This window comes from Rutilus rutilus, assembly GCF_951802725.1.
Source record: "Rutilus rutilus genome assembly, chromosome: 9".
Classification (NCBI taxonomy): domain Eukaryota; kingdom Metazoa; phylum Chordata; class Actinopteri; order Cypriniformes; family Leuciscidae; genus Rutilus; species Rutilus rutilus.
In genome coordinates this window covers 36,177,971-36,201,398 of record NC_140223.1, presented here as the reverse complement: position 1 = coordinate 36,201,398, position 23,428 = coordinate 36,177,971, and the positions used below count along the sequence as shown (strand labels likewise).

Below are 23,428 nucleotides of genomic sequence, written 5' to 3'. Positions count from 1 at the left end.
GTGTTTGGTTTTTGCTGTGAGATCTCAAAGGGAAGGTAGGATCCTGTAATGAAGGGGCTCCTGAAGCACACATTTGGTTGTGGTGTACCTAATTTCAGTCAGGCTTTGGTAGTAATGTGGTTTAGGGGTTATCTGGACAGGTGGGCTGGGCACAGGTGTATGTTTCCATTGAGGCCATGGCCAAAGAAGCTGGATTACTGGATTAGAATGGGAGCAGGTGACTTGCTCGACCTTGATTCCTCCTGAAGGAGAAGGAGCGTTTGAAGCCCTCTCTGCACATTGTAGATGAAAGCTCACAAATGGAAATCCATATACACAACAAAAAAGAGGGCTGCGCATTGGGGCGAGTGGAGTTCAACAGGGCTTGGATGAAAGAATAGAGGGCTAGATGGAGTCTATGAGGTTGAAGGGGATAGAAATGCATTGTGGCATTGTGGGTAAAGGAGTACTTTTCTTCTATTTTCGGGCATATTCTCTGAAATCAAATGACTAGATTCCCTGAATTAATAGTTTCCTTTATCATGTTCTTAACCCTCACATGAAATAATAGTCCAAAAATATATTTTTTAAATGGAACTGTTTTTTTGTTTTATCTAAAAAGAAATGTTTGCATATGTATTTTTTTGTATCATATCTGATAGGCTTTTATGGCTGATATATGAATATGTATCTCATAGTTCACATATCTCACATTAGCATTACAGGGACAATGTTAACGCTAATTAATGATCTCTATTGATTTATAACCGGTACAGTATCCTATATATAACATTTAGAAATGTTAAAAAGAGTATATAATGAAAGTGTGTTCCTTTTTTTCTACACACGTTGACAATTTTATTTTGCTACGGCTTTGACAGATTAAGTTGCTCATGTGGTATTATGTTTTATTTCCCAATATTGAATCTCACAGTATCCTCTAATCCTAATCCAGACGTGACACAAAACAATTCCCCTCAGATCTTTAAATCCAATAAAGAAATCATCAAATGTAAACACACAGCATAGCTAGAATTTATACTGATCTTGAAAAAGAGTGTAATGCTGATGGATTATCAGATGTCCCAGATTACAGTAATACATATATCAGCAATGTCACTTTTGTTATGCTAATAGATTCTTTAGATGTGATAAAGATGAAGTATTTAGTATAATATTCTAAATATAAAAAATATACTACATTTCCTAATATACAGTGTTGCATTGGTCCTTTTCTGTTTTGTGTCACAGGTGCTGGCGTACCTCAGTTCCAGCCCATCGCCTTGAATTCGGGTTCACGTATCCAGCTCCTGGAGAAGGGCTCTCTGCTCATAAAACACGTCCTGGAGGAAGATGCTGGATTTTATCTGTGCAAGGTCAGCAATGACGTGGGAGCCGATATCAGCAAGAGCATGTACCTCACCGTTAAAAGTAAGACCCTGTCAAGTGAAGCGTGTGTATAGGAATGAAATAATGTATGGTGATTGTGATGTATCTAAATGTTTTGTTTGTGTAACTGTGCCACTCTATCTAGGAGTGTGTGAGTGTGTGTGTGTGTGTACATGTGTGTGTCTGAGCCCGAGGGTCTTCTGCCCTGTTGACTGCTGTGTATACGGTATTGTGCTCCTTGGTGAACTGTTTATTTGTTGAGCAGGCAAAGACTTACATCCCCTCCATTAAACCCACTGCACAGCATTTATGCCCAGTCTGGCATGAGGGAAAGACCAAACCAACAGAGCAGTGCCACTCGTATTCGCATTACTTCACGTTCCTTTGGTCTAAACATCACCACCAATTTAGATGAGCAAAATAAATAAAGACATTAGAAAGAATGTTTATGCTGCATATTTCCATGCCATGAAAATGATTTGGGGCAGGAGCTGTTGAGCTCCCTTCAATGACAAAAAGCACCATTAAAGGAGTCCATACAACTTTTGCATTTTACGTTTGGCGTCAAAGTGTGAGCAGCCCAGGACGAAGCCTTGGGGAACACCAGAATTGAAACATTTTATTTGTCTGCACCTTTAAAATCTAGCATTATTTTGCTGGTGAAATTGTCAAATTGTGCATGGAAATAGTACTCTGAGTAGTCTTCGATATGGTTTGCTTGCTGACACTGATATTTAAAGAGCGGGATGGCCAGTAAAATACAGTAATTTATAAAACAATTGAATTAAGCCTATTGAAAAATCCTGCATAAACTAGCATGAATTGGTCCAGGCTGGTTTATGCTGGCAACAGCTGGTATCTAGCAAGATGTAGATACAATTCATCAATTTTCATAAAACACTTATTTTACACAATATTTCAGTTTAAATTGCGCAGAATTTCAAGAGCTGTTTAAATGGTCACAGTGGAAATATCCATGTATTCATGCTGGTGATATTTTCTATCTAGCCTTTGCAAAAGTGGTCAAATATATTTATCTTTTTCCTTGTTTTTCAGTAAACGTATAATGTTCCTAAAGATGCATTTACTTAAGCAACACATATTACAGAAATAATTCCCCCCAAAATATAAATTCGGTCATCATTTCTTCTACTTGATAATTCACTAATGGCGCTTTTCCACTGCATGGTACGGTACGGCTCGGTTCGGTACGGCACGCTTTGGCGCTTTTCCACTGCATGGTACGGTACGGCTCGGTTCGGTACGGCACGCTTATGGCGCATTTCCACTGCATGGTACGGTACGGTACGGCTCGCTTCGGCTCGCTTTAAATGGTACCACCTCTGTTGAGGTTCCAAGCGTACCGTACCGGTACTAAAATGTGACGTGAAAACACTGAAGATCACTGATTGGTCAGACAGAATCGTCACTACCAGTGTCATTGTATTTGCGACACGAGACCATGCACGAGACAAACCCGCTAGATTTAAATAGCCAGTGAGTGTCTTGCAGTTAAAAAGTTTCTTGTAAACTGTTTCTTGCAGTCAGGGGCGGCGCCGGATAATTTTTAACGCATGTGCTGAGGGCACACACACACATGTGTGTGTGTGTGTGTGTGTGTGTGTGTGTGTGTGTGTGTGTATATATATATATATATATATTATTAATAAATTAGCAAAACTTGGCCACAAAATATTTAATATTCAATTATTTTAATGATCACAATTAAAGTTTTAATTTTATTAAATTGAACAAGCGCAAAATTCAGCATTCAATCAAATATTCAAAAAGACTTAATAATAATGTTATTTCTCTGCGTTTACTACGAATGCGTTTACTACGAATATGGCGATCGTCAACTTCATCTTTGCCAGACACTGACAGAAAACACTATTTTATAAATAAAAATCAGTGCACGCGTCCCCAGATTTACAAACGCACATCTTGCTTGTTGCACGCACATTATGTCGAAATAACGAGATATTATGTTGAAATAACATTATTATTATTAAGTCTTTTTGAATATTTGATTGAATGTTGAATTTTGCGCTTGTTCAATTTAATAAAATTAGGCCTATATATAGCCTATATATACTATAAATGAGCAAAACTTGGCCACAAATTATTTAATATTCAATTATTTTAATGATCACAATTAAAGTTTTAATTTTATTAAAACGCGTGCACTGATTTTTATTTATAAAATAGTGTTTTCTGTCAGTGTCTGTGCATGGCAAAGATGAAGTTGACGATCGCCATATTCGTAGTAAACGCGCCTATAGAGAGAAATGCACATAATGGATTACATAAGAGAGTAGCCTATTTCTTTTTGTTTTGAATTATTTCGTTTAAAGACATTTCAAGCTTTGTGTATTTGAGGATGAGATGCGCTCCAGTTAACGTACAATGCAAGTGACCGCTCGGGCGCCTCAATGGTTAAATTGTCTATTTTGCATCTTATTCAATCCAGACAATTGTTTGATGAAAAAATTATTAAAATTAAGATACAATTTATACAAAACGAAATTCACTTTAAAGAAAACAAAGTGAACAAAACTTGTGGTCAAAAAGTGGTCAAAATGATGTCTGACTCGCTCCATGTCTCTCTACTCGTGCTGTTCACTTTTCATAATCAACATAGGCAGATGGAAAAAAATAACATAACATTAACATTAAATGCGCTTTTTTAATGGCAGTAGTTTAAAACAGTAGGCTACATTCGGCCTAGACTCTCTATTTGTAAAGATTGCTGCACATTCATTTAATTCTGAATTTTGCACGTGTACACAAGTTTAAAGGCATTTGTTCAAATCAAGTTCACGGATAATTGTGCGTGCATTTATTAATCATTATGATACTAAAATCATAAAGTAGGCTATGCTATGTACAAAAAATCAGATGAGCCCAGAATATGAACGCAACGTTTAATTACACGTTAAGAATTTTCCTTCCATATAGTAAACCATTATAAGAACGTTTAATTTAATTTAAAAACATCCACATGCCGAGAATCAAGAGCACCATCCACTGTGTTGTGCGTTTGAAATGTGGCGCGTTTACGATGATGTCATGGCAGTAGAGGCGGCAACTATAACGATCAGTCCCACCCATTTTGAAGCGGTACTAACTGCAATGGAAAAGCAACCGAGCTAAAGCGAACCGAACCGTGCCGTACCAAGTCGAGTCGTACCACGCAGTGGAAAAGCGAAGCGAGCCGAACCGTTCTGCGCCGAGTCGAACCGTACCGAGCCGAACCGTGCCGTACCATGCAGTGGAAAAGCGCCATAAGTCGACTCAGTTCAGTTTTGTGAACTAGATCAGTTGATTCATTAAAAAAAACTCAAAAGGATGATTCATTCATAATTCAGAAACTGCTGCTTCTCTCATGAATTCTTATAAATGCATTTTTGCCTGTTCCTCACACAATTAATGTCAATTAATGTCAAAAACATTTTTTTTTCCTCAAAAAACGAAGCAAAAAATACATGTAATATACTAAAATAATATAAAAATATTATATTATTAAAAATAATTATTAATAAAAAAATCTTTCTTTTCAGTTTTTCTCTGTAGTGTATTATCCTAGCTTGGCATCCTGTGCTATAATTGTTGCTGCTCTTAAAGGAGTAGTTCACTTTAAAATGAAAATTAGCCCATGATTTACTCACCCTCAAGCCATCCTAGGTGTTTATGACTTTCTTCTTTCAGACGAATACAATCAGAGTTATATTAAAAAACACCCTGGCGCTTCCGAGCTTTATAATGGCAGTGGATTTGCAACCATTGCAACCATCAGATTGAAGCTCAAAAAAGTGCATCCATCCATTATATAAGAACTCCACACGGCTCCGGGGGGTTAATAAAGGCCTTCTGAAGCAAAGCCATGAGTTTGTGTAAGAAAAATATTCATATTTAAAACTTTATAAAGTAAAATTCTAGCTTCCGGCCAAACAGCCAACCACTTACACAACTTGTGACATCAGAAGTGGCGTAGCGTAAATATCAGCAGTGCGTCGCATTACTAGCATAAGTTGCGCTTTAGACTTGAGTGGAATCTGTATGCTCGTTTGGCCGGAAGCTAGTTATTTTACTTTATAAAGATTTAAATATTAATATTTTTCTTACATAAACTCATCGCTTTGCTTCGCTTTTATGACGGATGGATGCACTTTTTTGAGCTTCAGTCTGATGGTTGCATTATAAAGCTAGTAAGCGCCAGGGTGTTTTTTAATATAACTCTGATTGTATTCGCCTGAAAGAAGAAAGTCATATATACCTACGATTTTCATATTTTCATTTTAAAGTGAACTACTCCTTTAAGACAAATTGCTTTTGAGACAAATTGCTAAATATATAGAAGTCATATTACCATATTACACAAATTAGCTTCTAAAAGAAGTTTATATATATATTAGTAATCTACAGTAAATTAGTAGTAATCTACAGTTAGTATTTATGCAGATATTATGTGCTGTAGTTTATGTGTGTGTTGTGTAAGTGGAGAGAATATAAAGTTCAATTACAGTCATTAGGCTTGATAGAGAGTGGGTTTTGCTTCATATTGTCCTCTTCCTCCTTGTGTGGGTCTGGTGGCGCTCCCTCGTCTTCGGTATCAGAGAGAGCTCATGCTCAGACTGTGACCAATTGTGCAACAAAAAGGGGGAATTGCTTCAGCATGGCAGCCTGCTGCACTCCACCAACCACACACACACGCACGCATACGCATACGCACACGCACACGCACACACACACACACACACACACACACACACACACACACACACACACACACACACACGCTCACACATACTCGTGCTGCCCCTCCCAGCACAGAATATACCTCATTCCATTGGCCTGCACAGAGAAGGGTGTGTGTGTGTGTGTGTGTGTGTGTGTGTGTGTGTGTGTGAGAGAAGGGGGTAGATGGCCCATTCAGGCGTGGCAACGTGACGAGGTGGCCTAGTTTCCCAGGGTGCCCCTGTACTGGTGATAAAATGAGGGCTGAAATGGATGATATACACCCAGAGTTGCTGCTGCAGCCTCTGTATTCATACGGCATGATATGCCATACACACTAATCATATTCAACATGGCCATCAAAGTGGAAAACACAAATGGAGTTTATCATAGTTAATACACACCCAGCCGTAAATGCTGGTCCAAATTGCCAAGAATATTTTAAGGCTCACTTGCCATGTGTGCACAGAAAGAATCTGAATGATCTGTGATTGTCATACAGATTTACGCACTATATAAAAATACAAATATTTACCCTTTTTTTGGCTCCAAGGTCATTGACTGCTCACCACTATAATGAGTCTCTCCATCAAACGATCATCTTTCATGCTTTTTAACCCGGATGCGTCTCTTAACTCCACTTATATGCTTCATTGAACTGACAATAAAGACTATTAAAAGCTACATGTGCGCCACGGTCTGACTCCTCTTTTGGTTGTGTGTGTGTGTGTGTGTGTGTGTGTGTGTGTGTGTGTGTGTGTGTGTGTGTGTGTGTGTGTGTGTGTGTGTGTGTGTGTGTGTGTGGAGCAATATTACTCCCATACTTGCTTACTTACTTACCTTCTTGTTTAAATGTAAAGCTTTTCTCGGAAGACAGCTGAACAACATTTTCGGCCCAGGTTTTAGTAGACCACACACACACACACACACACACACACACACACACACACACACACACACACACACACACACACACACACACAATAATGTATATTTTTTAAGGATAATGGATTTTTGACTTAAACAGTAGTAAAGTAAGAATATTACCTCTATTTTGTCATATGCACCTTTGGATTACTGTACTAAATGAACATCATGAACGTATGTTTGTGTGACTCCAGCTAGAGGAATTTTCTAGTCTTATAATTATATTAATTTGACTTATGTTTTTATTTCTCCTTCCTTAAAAAGATGCAAGTTCTGTGTTGTCAGCTTCTCTTTATAGTATTAGCAAACATAGAGATTAATGGCACATTTTCATTACAAAAAAAAAACTTTGCCAATCAATTTCTGACATAGCTGTCTCTCTTTTTTCCTCTACAAGTAAATATCTTTATTATAACTTATGTTATGTTATGCTTGTTATTAGGAAACAGACTTAAAATTACAATCCTATTGGCAGATTTTTTAAAGGTTATTGAAAAGCAGATATTTGTAGACAAATCTGCATTATACAGAGCCAATAAAAGGACATGGTGATGGAAAAAAATTATAATGTATGCATTAATACAATGGAAGTTGCTTTGGATAAAAGCGTGCAAAAATGGAAATGTAATTATGGTGGTCGAAAAAAATAAGAGATGATATTTCAATGATTTTGCAATTTTCGATCAAGATCTTGTATTGTCAGTGCAAGAGTCCAGCACTCTGTAAAGTCTCCTCCAGAACATCCCAAAGACTTTCAGTGAATTAAAACTCAGAGGTGCCAATTCATGTGTGAAAGTGATTCTTCATGCTCCCTCACAACCATTCTTTCACAATCTGAGCCTGATGAATCTCGGCATCGTCATCCATGATGTTTCTTCCTACATGGCTGTTTAAGAAATGAAAAGCTACACACTCCATCAATTAGAGTTAGAAGAACTGTTGCCAATCATATAACATGCTAGAAACAATAATCACTGTGATAATGATCCAATCATAGACTCTTAAACATTTGCCTATTTAGGACATTTATCTGTAAGTAAATGCAGTTGTCAATCCCAAAAACTGACGGTGTGAACGTTGCCTAAATGATCTGATAACAGTAAATACTTATTGAAGGGGTATTTGTATAAATATCAGCCTTAAATTCTGTACTGCTAATCTGTCACCATGAAGGTGTAGCCTTTTACAATTTTACAAAAAGTTTATAAGTTTGAGTCTGATTTGAAGATATTTACATTTTCAAAACAGAAAATTTCTTACTTCATAGAATGGCTATGAAACACATTCATGTTGTTTGTGAAAAGATGACATTTGCTCGCATGTTGTGAATATCAAATATCAAGAGAGATATTTTTCCTGGTTTGTTTAATAATAGTTAGGTGCTGTTCTATGGCTGCTGAAATGAATAAAGGGAGATTTTGTTTGATGTGCAGTTATAGCTGCCATCAGCGCTCCCCTCTCTCTTTATTACAGGAGCCTGTAATATTGCTGGATATTAAAAATATACATCAACTAAGCTGTTATGGGAATACCATTTAGAGCCCCTCTTGCCTGAAGCCCCTCGGCTGCTGACTGCAAGACTTTAAATGAGATTATACGCACTCTTTTGGAGGTGCGCTGAGGAGAATTTCCAAGAACTGAGGACTTGCCATATTGTGACAAGTTTTTTTTTTCTTCTCATTATCAATGTCTTCTGCCACAGCATATGAAATGGACTGGTGAAACTCCAGCATTTATGAGTAAAGACTTTAGTATTTCTCGTTCTTGCGCGTTGCTTACCACACCGACACGTCACAGAATAACCAACCACAAAACGAGTAAAAGAAAAGAAAATGTGTTTACCTGCATAATCATGTTTCTCTTGGTCCTCTCAAAGTTGCAGTCTTTCATTGCGTTTATAACTAAAGACTTTAGTATTCCTCGTTTGTGCGTGTTGCTTACTACACATAGTGGAATTCCTGGTGAAAGACGACACTGCCTTTTCCGATTGGTGGATCTCTCTTTATAGGATTATGTGTAGTGTTACCATGGAAACAGAACTCACAGTGACAGTCCACTTCCATATGTACGGAGCCTCACATATGACATGTGGACAAAAATAGAAATATTTTGTCCATGAATTAAGAATTCGTTCTCTTATTTTAGTAAATTGTGGCCATGATTTACTAACTCGTTCCCATTAGTTGTTTTAGTAATTAGGAAATTAATCCCCACGGTTTATTAATTATATTGTGCACACTTTTTCATAAAACAAGGGAACAAATTATGACATTTACTTTACAACTAGTAAAACTTGCTGACGTATTAGTATTTTTTGTTGTAATTCATCTTGGAGCGGGTTGGTTTGTCTTACAACTCTTTATTGAAGAATTATTACAAATTTCTGTAGAGAAATGAATGGGGAAAATACTTTGATAAAATGGGCCGTCTGTATGTAAAATAAAACATCTCTCCGCCATATCTTCCGGATCTTGCTTCAGTTGCAGATCTTCAGAGAAAAGCATCCTCCGCTAAAGAGCAATAACATTTAGAGAAGGCGGAGAGATATTTTCATTTTTTAATGTGTCGCACTTAACATTCATAGTTGTCATGCAAAATAAATCAGCGTTCTCTCGTACGGTGCTGCTGCGCGGAGCTTGTGAGTGAATAAGAGATGAGAGTTAAACATTCACAGGCCTGACTCTGACACTCTCCATCATGTCAACTTCTGCCACTTCACAGCACACTGAACCCCACCAGCTCACACACGCCTCCCAGAGCCCGGCACGGCTGCGTGTGTGTTCGTCTGCCTGTCCTTGGGCAGGTAAATGTCCAAGGTGTGACTCCCCTTTAAAACGAGCTCTTCAACGTCATTGCTTTTTTGGAGCACGTTTTGGGACGTTTTCACATTTCTTCAACATTTTTAACTTGATAACTAACATTAAAGCTACACTGTGTAAGATTTACTCCCATCTAGTGGTGAAATTGTTTATGACTACCAACTGAATATTACTTTTTAGCCCCTCCCATTCCGAGGGCGTTTTAACTCCTACGGTGGCCGTATTATTTCAAATCTGCCGGCAGTCGCGAGTAATCTCCCCCTCGCATTCGTCACGGTGCCACTGAGTGTAAAAACGCGAAAGGCGAAGCTTGAATTTCGAGGTATGTCCCTCTTTGGCTAATGTGTTTTCAAGATGGATGCGCAACATGTCTGCCGCCATTCGAGCGACTCGCTCGTATGTATTCTAAACGGCAGATTCTACGCTTACGAGAATACTTGATTAGTTGGTTGAAGTGATTACTCATTAACCCTTTCACACGTAAGTTTAAAATATTCTGGCTGACCCCCCAGAGTGAGTTTTTCAAGGCGACCGTGTCACTTTATGGTTTCCATGGTGACGCGTCATTGCTTGTCACGTGACACACCGCAGCAACAACAGAGCTGAATGAATGATGATCTGCTTTTGTGTCGTTTTTCCTTTTTTATTCAAAATATTCACAAATTTGTTAGATATGGCATGAAATATCTGATATTCCGGTTGTCAAATATATGCAAGTGGAAGTGTTTTGTTGTTTAAACACCTTTATAACGATCGCGTTAGTTGAGCTGTATGAGCAATGGGCGCCGCCATCTTAGTTTGTGCCGCAGACGCAGTTCAGAGAATCGGATCTGTTGGATTTACAACACGTGAATTCATCCACTTCTCCCGAAATACATAAAAGTAAGTGGCAGGTGAACTGGGAGAAGAACAGAGTAAACTGTAAAGTTACTTACACAATGTGTATCTGATATGAATAAAACGTGTCTAATTATAATGGAAAGGATTATTATTGCCTCTTCCTTTGAGATCAGTGTGTATTTTACAAACTCTAAATGTATTGTTTTTTTAGTACTTGTATGTCTGAAACCTAAAATAAACATTATGTGGTTGAAATCACTGAAAAGTTGTGATATATGACAGCTCTGAGCGCACCTGTCTCTGGCTCAGCGCCAGCCAACACGCGAAAGCACTTTTGAATTTAGCAGTTGATCACGTGATGCACTGACCGTTCTAATCACACCAGTGTGATCGTACGCTCCAGGGACCAGCCTAGACTGATCACACCGGTGTGATCGTACGCTCCAGGGACCAGCCTAGACTGATCACACCGGTGTGATCGTATGCTCCAGGGACCAGCCTAGACTGATCACACCGGTGTGATCGTACGCTCCAGGGACCAGCCTAGACTGATCACACCGGTGTGATCGTACGCTCCAGGGACCAGCCTAGACTGATCACACCGGTGTGATCGTAAGCTCCAGGGACCAGCCTAGACTGATCACACCGGTGTGATCGTACGCTCCAGGGACCAGCCTAGACTGATCACACCGGTGTGATCGTACGCTCCAGGGACCAGCCTAGACTGATCACACCAGTGTGATCGTACGCTCCAGGGACCAGCCTAGACTGATCACACCGGTGTGATCGTACGCTCCAGGGACCAGCCTAGACTGATCACACCGGTGTGATCGTACGCTCCAGGGACCAGCCTAGACTGATCACACCGGAGTGATCGTACGTGCGAAAGGGACCAGCCTAGACTGATCACACCGGTGTGATCGTACGCTCCAGGGACCAGCCTAGACTGATCACACCGGTGTGATCGTATGCTCCAGGGACCAGCCTAGACTGATCACACCGGTGTGATCGTATGCTCCAGGGACCAGCCTAGACTGATCACACCGGTGTGATCGTACGCTCCAGGGACCAGCCTAGACTGATCACACCGGTGTGATCGTACGCTCCAGGGACCAGCCTAGACTGATCACACCGGTGGGATCGTACGCTCCAGGGACCAGCCTAGACTGATCACACCAGTGTGATCGTATGCTCCAGGGACCAGCCTAGACTGATCACACCGGAGTGATCGTACGCTCCAGGGACCAGCCTAGACTGATCACACCGGAGTGATCGTACGTGCGAAAGGGACCAGCCTAGACTGATCACACCGGTGTGATCGTACGCTCCAGGGACCAGCCTAGACTGATCACACCGGTGTGATCGTATGCTCCAGGGACCAGCCTAGACTGATCACACCGGTGTGATCGTACGTGCGAAAGGGTTAATGAGAACGTATAATTTTGAAAAGAACAAAGTGTTTTTTGCTAAAAATCAACTTAAAATATTACACAGTGTAGCTTTAAGATGTTCTGATTCTCCCCACTAAACTGCAAAAATCTCTAGCAATTGATACGAAGCATCACAAGGTATTCGCCATAGGGCCCGACTCTTGCACATGTTGGTTTGGTGGGTTTTAATCACGGTATTGCTGAGCAAAACAAGCAGAAGGATCTATATGAATAATCGAAGTGTGCTCATCTTTTAATCATAGCCATGCCTGCCAGAAAGAGAGACAGATCCCTCACACACCGCTCCAGGGTAACAAGGCTTCAGACAGGGGGTGAGACAGGCCTGAGAATGCTCTCGCGGCTCTTTTCGTGTCTGTGAACTGAACAGTGAACAAGTTGGCTTTCAGCTCATTTACTTTATATGAGGTGATCCGATCACTGCCCGTTTGAAAATAAAACCACTTTTGAAGAAAGACACTTATGGAAGCAGTGCCAAAGGTACCAATGACGAATGTAGACCAACATTTATTTTGAGAGTGTGTGATGCAGATGTTTGCGTTGTGTTCTGCTGTGACCCATATCAGATGTGCACATGTTTTGTTGGTGATGAGGTGGCCGTGTAATATAACCTGTGTGCAGTATCACAACAACCTCACAATGCCAGTCAGTTGTCTGTGCTGAAGCTTTTCTGATTTGCATATGAGATGTAATATAAGATGCATATAAGCTGATTGTTTATTCAAAGAAGGCCATTTTTGACTGAATTTCCAATTGACTGAATTAACATGTCCCATGTCCCATTAACATGTCCCATTAACAAGTCACATTTCAGCCCACAAACAAAAAACACAGAAACTGAATTCTGTTTTAGAACTATAAAGATGTTTTGTTTTGTGAAATTGTGACATGCTTTCATGGCATTTAAGCATTTTTCCTCATTATGTAAAAAAAAAAAAAAAAAAAAAAATTTAATTAATTAATCTATATATATATATATATATATATATATATATATATAAACAATTTGATTAATACATATATATATATATATATTATTATTATTATTATTATTATTATTTTATTTTATTTTATTTATTTTTTTATTTTTAAGTATTCAAACAGATTTTTGTAATTCTCATTATTTTCAATAATGATTAGATATAAATGATTTTGTCATTACTGTACTGCCGTCCTTATTTTAAATAAATATTTTCAAATATGGACGGTATTACAATTTTAGTGTAACGTTGAATTTATACAATTTAAGAATATAAAATTATTTGTTATGTCCTAACTTTGAACAGGCATGGAGTCCAGAAGTGTGTGTTAAACATGATGATCCATATTATTCCAATATCATCTGAAAATGTCTCAAAGAGCATCTCTCGTGCTTTAATGGAAAAGCCCAGAATCATTTTATACCGAGGATTTTTCATGCTTAATGTCACGTGTTTACTAGAAATAGTGACTTAGAAATAATGTTTTTCATTTTCCATCATAGCCTTTCTTTCTTTTAAATTGTTTAAAATCCTACCTAAATCTTATTCTGTTCATGGATTTATCAGTGTATATAATATTGCTATACTTTGTATATAATTTACTATAATTTTTACATGATGGTAATGATAATTATGCAATGAGAATTGAGACATCTTAAGCAAAATTTCTTATGCAAAATATAATTCGGCTAAAATATGTTCTTGACAGGATTTGTGCGATTTACAATAATTGTTGTATATTTCTGTGCTGAGCACGTGAACGTAAGTGCGTTGGCTGGGTCGTCGCTGATGTTAAATTAGATTTAATGTATAACGTCAATCTGTGTGTCTGTCTGTTTGTCCTCCTCTTCAGTTCCTGCTATGATCACGTCTTACCCCAACACCACACGAGCGGAACAGGGTCACATGACTGAGATGAGCTGCACTGCTCACGGTGAAAAGCCCATCAAGGTTCGCTGGGAGAAGGAATCTCATATCATCAACCCAGACATGAGCCGCTATGTGGTTACAGTGAAGGAAGTGGGCGATGAGGTCATATCCACCCTGCAGGTGAGCGAGCAGAGAACGCAATCATACGCCTCATTTCCGAGAGACATATTCAGGTTTGCCCTGGACTTGCTGTCAGTGAGCGACATCATTTCCTGTCAGAAATCATCCTCCACTTTCATTTGTCCTTATTTTCAACATAAAACTTGCGCTTGCAACTCAGTCATACTTCTAATGTGGCGTATTTCCAAGTTATATTCAATAAGACAAAAATACGGGGTATGACTTGAAATCGATCACACTGTTGGAAATTTCCACTTCCTGCATGTTACGATTTAAATGGTGTATACTTTGTATGAAGTAGATGAAACATAAAGTATGCCAGTATGCAACAATAATCAATTCAAATCTAAGTTTTTATTTTTATTTTATTTTTATGTCGTTTAATTCAACAAGTAGCATTCAATTATCCCATTTGGCAAAACAAATGATTTTTTAAATACGTTTTAAAATATACAAAACTGGCCAAAAATGTATTTGCTATGTAAAATGTGAACGTAAAATATGTTTCAAAATATGTTTATACATATATAATTTCTACCAATATATATTTTGGGGCATTTTTTTATATATATTTTTGAAAATATAAATATTTTTAAAGCATATACAAATATAATTTGCCCTCTATCTATTTAAATCCAAGAAAATACATTCACATGTCACATTTGAAGAAAAACCTTATTTGTTGTCCATAACACATGTGAACATTAACTTTTAATACAAAATCAGCAAGGAACATACTTTACAATAACATACCATAAAATAAAATAAAAATACACTATTACAATATTAATTTTTTTTTTTTACATAATTAAATTATTCTAAATCTAGTTTTGATCTCTGGTATCCACATCTGCATTTAGCCTAAGACAAGTGTAAGATTGGAAATGTATTTTCTTGGTATATGATATATGTAAATATATTTTGGTATATGTAAATATATTTTCAATTTCAAAAATATATTTCATTGAGGTCACTGTTTCAACATATATTTAGCAAATATTTCAAATATATACTTTGGCCAGAAAAAGAAAAAAAATTGTTCTGCTGTATGGGATTACCTCAGAAATAAATACACTTATTTTTAATCACAATTATTTGTAAAAAATAAAAAAAGTCTTACCTTTTTGGCAGTCCAGTCAAATAATAATGGCCCTGTTTGCACCGGGTATTAAGATGTGTTTGGTCAATTGGAGTGGACGCCGCTAAATACAGGAGTAAACGGGATCTAAACCGTGTTGAGCAAACATAAATAAATACATTTCTCAAATAATTACAAAGAAACGGCAAGTAACACATTGAATTAAATATAAAATTTTAAATGAGAAAAACATACAGAAGTCAGACCATCGTAGTATTCATAATTTCGTGCTTTTCTCCATGATTACGAAACAGTTTGAATGAATTTAAAGCTCTTACTACATAAAAAGGAGGGGGAAACACACTTTATTTTATAAAAACACTTATTTTTGGCCTTAATACAAAAACAAATCTCATGATCAGAATCCTTAAAGTCAACTGTGCTGATGGTTAATTATTTCAAAATGGCAATAATATTTTGAAGACCACAAAAATTAAATAAATGAATCAACCAGTCCGTTAGGAGGACCTTGTATATAAAAAGAAATGAGCCTGGAAGACAAATATACCTTGTATTATAAAGAGGCTCTGCAAACATTTAAATGAGCGTATTATTGGATATGTTTGCAGATCTGTGCAATTGTTTAGTTTAACATTATATAAAAATATATATATTATACAGGATATATATATATATTATAAAAATATGATTGAGTGTTCTCACAGACGTGAAAAGTCAAGGAAATTAGTAAAATCTTTAAAAATAAATGTGGAAACGTCATGGGAATTTCTGTAGTGATTGTATTTTCCCGTATTTTGCTCCCCTCTAAAATATAGCTCATATATAGAAATTGTTTTTTGGTATTTTTACACTGTCTGTTGATGGTCTTCCTGGAGTCATTTGTACTCTACATCCAAATTTAATAAATCAAAAGACCCTACCTGACATAATCATGAAAATCCATCGCACTGATCTCTACGAAATGATTTTGAAACATGAACGACTGGAATGTAAAATCAAACAGCAAAACTCGGTAACACTTTATTTTACAGTGTCCTTGTTACATATGTTACATGCACTTACCATAGTAATAACAGTAACCCTCAACCGAACCCTAATCCTACCCTAACCCTATAGTAAGTACATGTAGTTGCTTAATATTACTCAGTACTTAAATATATAATTACACTGTAACAATGACACCTTCAAATAAAGTGTAACCCAAAACTCCTATATCATTTACTAAAATGCCTTTATGTACTAGTCAAAAGATGATATCTCTTTTAAATCATGATTTGCGTCTTCACAGATCTTACACACTGTCCGAGAAGATTCTGGCTTTTTCTCTTGCATCGCTATCAACTCTTACGGTGAAGATAAAGGAATCATTCAGTTGATAGTGCAAGGTAAAGTTTCTGCTTTGTTCTTGTTAAATAATATTCTATTATTCAAAATTATATTATAGTTGTTGTTTTTAAAGACGAAGTGTTAATTATTGTCCTTTTGTCTTCCAACATTTCCCCAAAGATCGTCCTGACCCTCCTGAGGTTGAGATCAGAGAAGTAAAGGACCGAACCATCGCACTTCGCTGGACAATGGGCTTTGATGGAAACAGCCCTATAACAGGATATGACATCAACTATAAAAACAAATCCGGTAGGAGATTTATTCATATATACAGTCGGACCAAAATTTATTCAGACACCTTCAACATTTCTCACATTATCACAGTTTATTCGCTATAGTTTAGAAAATGGTAATAAAATATGACAAGAACTCAGTTGATATTTCACTGGTTTTGTCCATCCTTCTGTTAGACTGTCTCACAGATGTTAAATATAACTACACAATTAGATAATACCAGTTTAGCTCCACCGATTACCAAGCAATGCTTCATTTTCTTCAGTCTGTGTGTAAAAGGGTCGCATTAGCAATTAAAGAAAAACACGTAGAAAAACATGATCAGGTCAAAGTGTCTGAATACTTTTTGGTCCCAAATTTGTATAAATATTACTGGTAACTCACTGTATGAAGATTTTTTGGGTATAATATGTCACAGTTTACTGTGCTATCCTCACTTACATAAATGAACTATAGTGTCCTGCACACACTAGTAAAAACATATCACAAATTATATCTGGTGTCTGAATCATTTTTGGTTAGATTGTGTATATATATATATACAATCTGTATATGTGTGTATATAGAGTGTGTGTGTGTGTCAGTGCTGCTAGAATGTGGTATTGACCAATCAGCATCTTAGACTGGATTGAGTTATTAGTCTGGATAGATTGAGTTATTAAATCTGACTGGATGAGTAACATTCACATTGGCTGAATTCTATGTGCCAATCATTCATAGAACGATCTTTGATCATTATGTTGCTTGGCAACAATAAACAGCCCACAGTTAGGCTAATGAACTAATTACTTAAGAAGTATACACATGGAAGTATGGCTAATTGTGATTGTCATTATTAATAAAGCCTCTTGTGGTTTATTGCATTATCACACACTCTGTTTTTCTCTGTGTTCCTTGAAGCTTCATGGGCCGCATCTCAAATGACCAAAGACGTCTCCCCTCAGCTGAACCAGGCCACCATCATTGAACTCCACCCCGCCTCCACCTACAACATACGCATGTTTGCCAAAAACCAGATCGGAGAAAGCCGACCAAGCAATGAGCTGACCATCACCACAGATGAAGCACGTGAGTATTCCTACACCCTAAAAGGCTGTCAGGTTTTCTACAGTCATTGTGTTATCTGTGGCGCCACCTAGTGGCTCAGTGCATTATCTCCTCTGTCTGTCCTGCATGTGATCGATCCAGCACCTGATGGCGCTCCTCAAGAAGTGCAGCTGGAAGCAATCTCATCCCAAGGCATCAAAGTCACGTGGAAGGTACTACTGAGGAACTACTCACCCATGGCAGAAAACGAATTTGCATGCTATCCTGCATGAATAGTGTCCAAAATTAGAATTTGTGCTGGCTAGTGGCTACATCATATTCCTTATATTCCTCATATTCCTTATATGTACTGGAATATTTTGGGTTTAAAGGGATAGTTCACCCAAAAATGAAAATTCTGTCATCATTTGCTCACCCTCATGTTGTTCTAAACCTGTAAACCTGTCTGCTAAACACAAAAGAAGATATTTTGAAGAATGTGGGTATAACCAAAAGGTTGACGGGCCCCATTGACTTGGATGGGGCCCATGAACTGTTTGATAACCCACCTTCTTCAAAATATCTTCTTTTGAGTTCAGCAGAAGAAAGAAATGTATACAGGTTTAGAACATATTGAGGGTGAATAAATAATGGCCTTACATCCAGCCTAGTCTTACTTAGTTCCCCCATCCCCCCACACCCTCCAATAACCTGTCACAGTTCTGTCACCCTTTTCTGCGTTTTCTCTTGGTTTAGTGACAGAGCTGTGACACTCCCGGTTTGTCATGTGTTTGTGTTAGTCTGGTCTGTTGTGAGCACATGGCTGTCATGTTATTTCCTTGTGCCATGTGCTCTCCTGTCTATTGTCTAGCCCCTCCCATCTTGTTATCTGATTATTGGTTGATTTGTCCCACCTGTCTTTCTCGTGTCCCCTTCTTTGTTTGTTCCCCCATTTAGCCTCCCTGTGTTTGTAGTCCTGTGCTGGTTCGTTTGTCCAAGTTACCTGTTCCTGGTGTTTCCTTCCCGCTTGCTATCTGAGTTTTTGAGTTTTGTACCTTGTCTGCCAGTGACTAATAAATTTCCTCTGCATTTGAATCCTCGTCTCACGTTCAACTATTCCGTGACATAACCAAAACAAGTAGGCTGTAACCTCCCCAATATTTATAGCCTATACCATGGTTAATGGAAACAGAATTGTAATAATTATTGATTATATACATCACGTGTTTAATGCTTTTATTAGCACTAAGTTCCTGTGCAAACCGAACGGACCAATTATCTGGGTATTATGACTGAAGTCCGGTTGTGCGTGAGTGTCGCGCGAATCACCGTATACTCTGCACGCATTCACCAGCGCGCTAGAAAAGTGTGATAAGATTTGCGCAAACCGTTCCTAACGCAACGCTGATGATAAAACATCTATTGAGAATTTACTGCTTTAAAACACAATGGAGAATGTCAAACGTGATCTAAAACAGACACATAAACTGAAAGGAAAACATCATCCTGCACCAACATAAATTAGAAAGCTTTTTTAAAATACTCATGACCACCTTTACTAGAATTTATTAAATTCTATTGTATTTATTGTGGTAAATTTTGACTAACTTGTAGAATTTATAATAGATTATATGTTAATGGGATAGATTTTTCACTAATGATTTATATTGCAACTGTGGCACAGTTTCTGAATGTGTAGGATGCTATTTTTCATTTCAAATGCTATAGATAAAAAAAGTAAGAAAAAATGTAACATTGGCCTTAGCATGGTAATGAGGAGCCATCAATGATCTTACCTGCAATTATGTCCTTATTGTAACAAATGCTATAGTTAAACAAGAACTATTGTACTTTTTAGGCTGAGTACAAGTTAGAAACAAGAGGACCTTTTTGAATTAATGACAAAACAATTGGTTTTCCCCAAAATGTGTTCTGTAATATTAGGAAAAACCTAGCTTTCAGATATTCCAAGAGATGACAGGAAATTAACATTTTCAATATAAGAAAATGTTAAGTAAAGTTAGTTTGACCTACCATGGCACTTTTAAGTTTTTAGGTGCTTAAATAAAATAAAATACATTATTATCATATGTAAACAAGTAAATGCTAACTAGGCTATTACTTTATTACAGTTATTTTATCAATGCATATGTGTGGATGATAACACAAAAAAAACAATTAGGCAAAATTAAATAAATAAACAAACAAATAAATGAAGAAATATATCTCATGAGGGAGCATGCTAAACAGTTCACAACCAAAACTACGCCCTTGCCAAATACGTATAGAAAAAAAAATTGAGATGGAGGATATAACATATTATTTCCATCACAAACGTTTTGTGATCAAACGCAAAATTTCTTGGGGGAACAAATATGTTTTAACAATTTAACCATTAACATTATTCCATCTGATCTGAACCCAGAAAAGTCCCTTTATATAGTTCTAGAGTAAATGAGTCTCTTTTCACTATTTAAGACTTACAACAGTTCATTTTTCTATGAGTGGTCCATCTCCTCCTTTAGGCTGTGATCTGCATCACAACCACAAACACTACAATTGAGATTTTCTGTTAATAAAACGGTGAATGAAAAGAGCATAGAAAATGGTGGAGGACTGTGATGTTGAAGCCGCCACAGCAGTTTGTTAAACTAATCTAAAAGTTGATGTTTTAGGTAGGGAATTTTGCTAATATCGAGACACAATTTCATGCTTATACTGCCATACAGTTTTTATAATCTCAAAATTATGCCCTTTTTCTCGTCACCAGAGAAGTACTTCGTTTAGAGAATTGGAATGCAGTCATATTTTGCTGAGAAACTGTCTTTCTGATATTACAATATCTATTCTGTTGTATCTTTCAGCCCCCCCTCAAACACTTGCAGAATGGATTGATCCGAAGTTACCAAGTGTGTTATCGGGAGTTTGGGACAGGGGGCAGTCCCCAGTACAACACCATCAATGTAGACACCACGGGGGACATCGAAACCCTCACTCTGGATAACCTGAAGAAGTACACCCAGTATGAGGTGCGGGTGCAAGCGGCCAATCGGGCAGGAATGGGTCCCACCTCAGAGGAAATCACCATCACCACGCTAGAGGATGGTTAGTCATTTTGTGATCATAACCTTTGTTGAATTTACATACTTCGCGTTGTGGTGGGGAAAAAATCCCATAGACTTATATTGAAGATTAATTACTTTACGCTATTATTTATAATAGTTATCTCACTTATCATCTTCCAATTTAATCTGTTGGAGACAGTAATTCACATACATAGTTTGTGATTACATGATATACTTGCCTGATATACTCACATCGAAGTTCTTTTTTGTTCTTCCCTCAATTTACTTAAGCAAAATCGAAGAACGAACAGATGTGAAGTAATTTCGAACAAAATCAGGCCAAAACAAAGTTAATTTGGAGTTTGTTTCGGGAGTTCAAAATAGCTTGCCAATGCTAACATTCTGAAAAAGTTTGCACCGGCTGGTAAACGCCTTTAAACTACCATTGGTCTGTGGTGATTACAGAAGAAATGAACCAAGAAGATTTCCACAACAAAGAAGGCGGAGCCTCAGAACCACACCTTATTATGTCAACTTCACGGACCAATGACAGTATAACGCTGCCTTCATGCGCTGATCGGAATTATCATAAATAATCAGTTTCCTTGTTAAAAATTGGACATGAATGCCCTCTCAAGTCGTATATACCACTGGGCAATGGTAAATGCGTGGATGGGCGGGCCATAAACCTCAAACATGGCAGAGAACGATTGCTGCTATGATTGATATTCTTTATTAGTTTTTTTCACGATCGCCTTGTCATTAAAGTAGTGCATATTTACATATACTGTATGAATAATCATTTGAAGCGGATTGCATGTTTTGTACACAGCAAAAATAGCCTGTATTTGACCGAAATTCCAGAATCTAGATAGTGCTGTGATTGTCAATGAATGGGACGCTAAATATAATTTTGGCTTTAATAAAAGTTTCGGTTTCACTTCATTTTGATGGTTCCTTTAACACATTCTGTTAACAATAAGTGACGTTGCACCTACAGTACATGTCAACTAACTCTCATTAGAGTGTTAGTAGAGTATTAGTAGACTGATAGGGTTAGGGTTTGTAGAATAATTTAGCATGTAGTTGCAGTTACTTTTGGTCAGTAGAATGTCTGTTGGAGGATCGACCATCACAATTAAGAGTTCCCAGCATTGCTGGTCACCAGCATAACGGTATGTTTTGCATGCTGGGACCAGCTTGGGATGCTGGTGGACCAGCATATGTTGTCTTTTGAGTGCTGGTATGATCCCAGCAAGACCACAACAAAATTTGCATATGTGTTAAAAGTTGTTGAAGTCAGTTTCAAGTCGCCATTATGGTGATTGGTGTTTCATTATGTGACTTTTAGTTGGACACTTGGCCCTTGACTTTGGTTGAATTAATTATCTTTCAGAAATTGTTGAAAGTGCATGCTATCACTACTGACTACAATATTTCAATCTCTTGACTGTAATGACACACCTTTTACTATGTGCACTTTTTGGGATCAGTGACTAACAGCTGGATTTTGACATGGGAGTTCCCAAATGAAGTGTTTAAAAACAGCATTTTTTTATTTTTATTTTTCATTATAAATAGCTCTGTCTTAGCAAGAGCTTTTCTCATAACCCTTGTTATTGGGTTATACTCTGTTATATCTGAGAGTTAGATAACATGTAGTTGCAAAGTTACTTACAGTAGTAGAATGCTCAAAAGGGACCATCAAAATAAAGTGTTACCAGATTTTCTGAATAAATAGGCCAGAATAAGCCTGGTGTCCTTCATTATCCCCGTTCTTTCCAACAACAAAGCACATGCAAAGAGTTCGTAATCATGACTTCAGAAGTGGGAAGTTGTTAATTTCCGATAGCACGTGAAATCAGCATACGGTGTTTACCAGCAAGAGCGAACCTTTCCAAAGTTTTTCTTTTCGCAGAAAAAGCTTGCGTTTGTTCGAAATGACGTCACACCAGTTCATTCTTCGCACTTTCGATTGAAGTATATCAGGGCCTTAACACTATCTGATCTGTTTACCCACCACAGTACCCAGTCGCCCACCTGAGAACGTTGTGACGACAGCCACCACTCCCGAGACCATCTCCCTGTCCTGGTCTGCTCTGCCCAAAGAAGCGCTCAACGGCATGCTGCTGGGATATCGTGTCATCTACTGGGCCAATCTACCTGATGGAGGTCAGCCAGACTTTCATACATTTATGCATAATTATGTAGCTCACAGATGTCAACCCCCAGTTCTTAAGGTGTGTACTTGGATAAAGGGCATTTTTAGTTTTGATTGTTTTAGATTGCAGAGGCCTTGGTGTTTTGGGCAACTGGAGGATGATCCTTTAGATATCATTCTAATATCATGATTTGGTGCATCAAAAAATAAATAATTGCTGCTTAAACTGTGATTCGCTACCATTTAAAAGTTTGGGGTAAGTTAGTTTAAAAAAATGCAAATAACTAT

General features: G+C 37.6%; 1 protein-coding gene across 2 annotated transcripts in view; it reads left to right on the top strand.

The window, feature by feature from the left end:
* dscamb (Down syndrome cell adhesion molecule b) overlaps nucleotides 1-23,428 on the top strand; it is a 175,642-nt gene that overhangs the window by 130,298 nt on the left and 21,916 nt on the right. For both annotated transcript variants that reach the window (XM_084419121.1, XM_084419120.1), the window contains exons 11-18: nucleotides 1,231-1,410; nucleotides 13,973-14,169; nucleotides 16,557-16,653; nucleotides 16,775-16,903; nucleotides 17,789-17,956; nucleotides 18,077-18,147; nucleotides 20,779-21,019; nucleotides 23,005-23,151. In XM_084419121.1, the coding sequence (XP_084275247.1) occupies nucleotides 1,231-1,410; nucleotides 13,973-14,169; nucleotides 16,557-16,653; nucleotides 16,775-16,903; nucleotides 17,789-17,956; nucleotides 18,077-18,147; nucleotides 20,779-21,019; nucleotides 23,005-23,151 (1,230 nt within the window). The remainder of the gene's footprint in view (nucleotides 1-1,230; nucleotides 1,411-13,972; nucleotides 14,170-16,556; nucleotides 16,654-16,774; nucleotides 16,904-17,788; nucleotides 17,957-18,076; nucleotides 18,148-20,778; nucleotides 21,020-23,004; nucleotides 23,152-23,428) is intronic.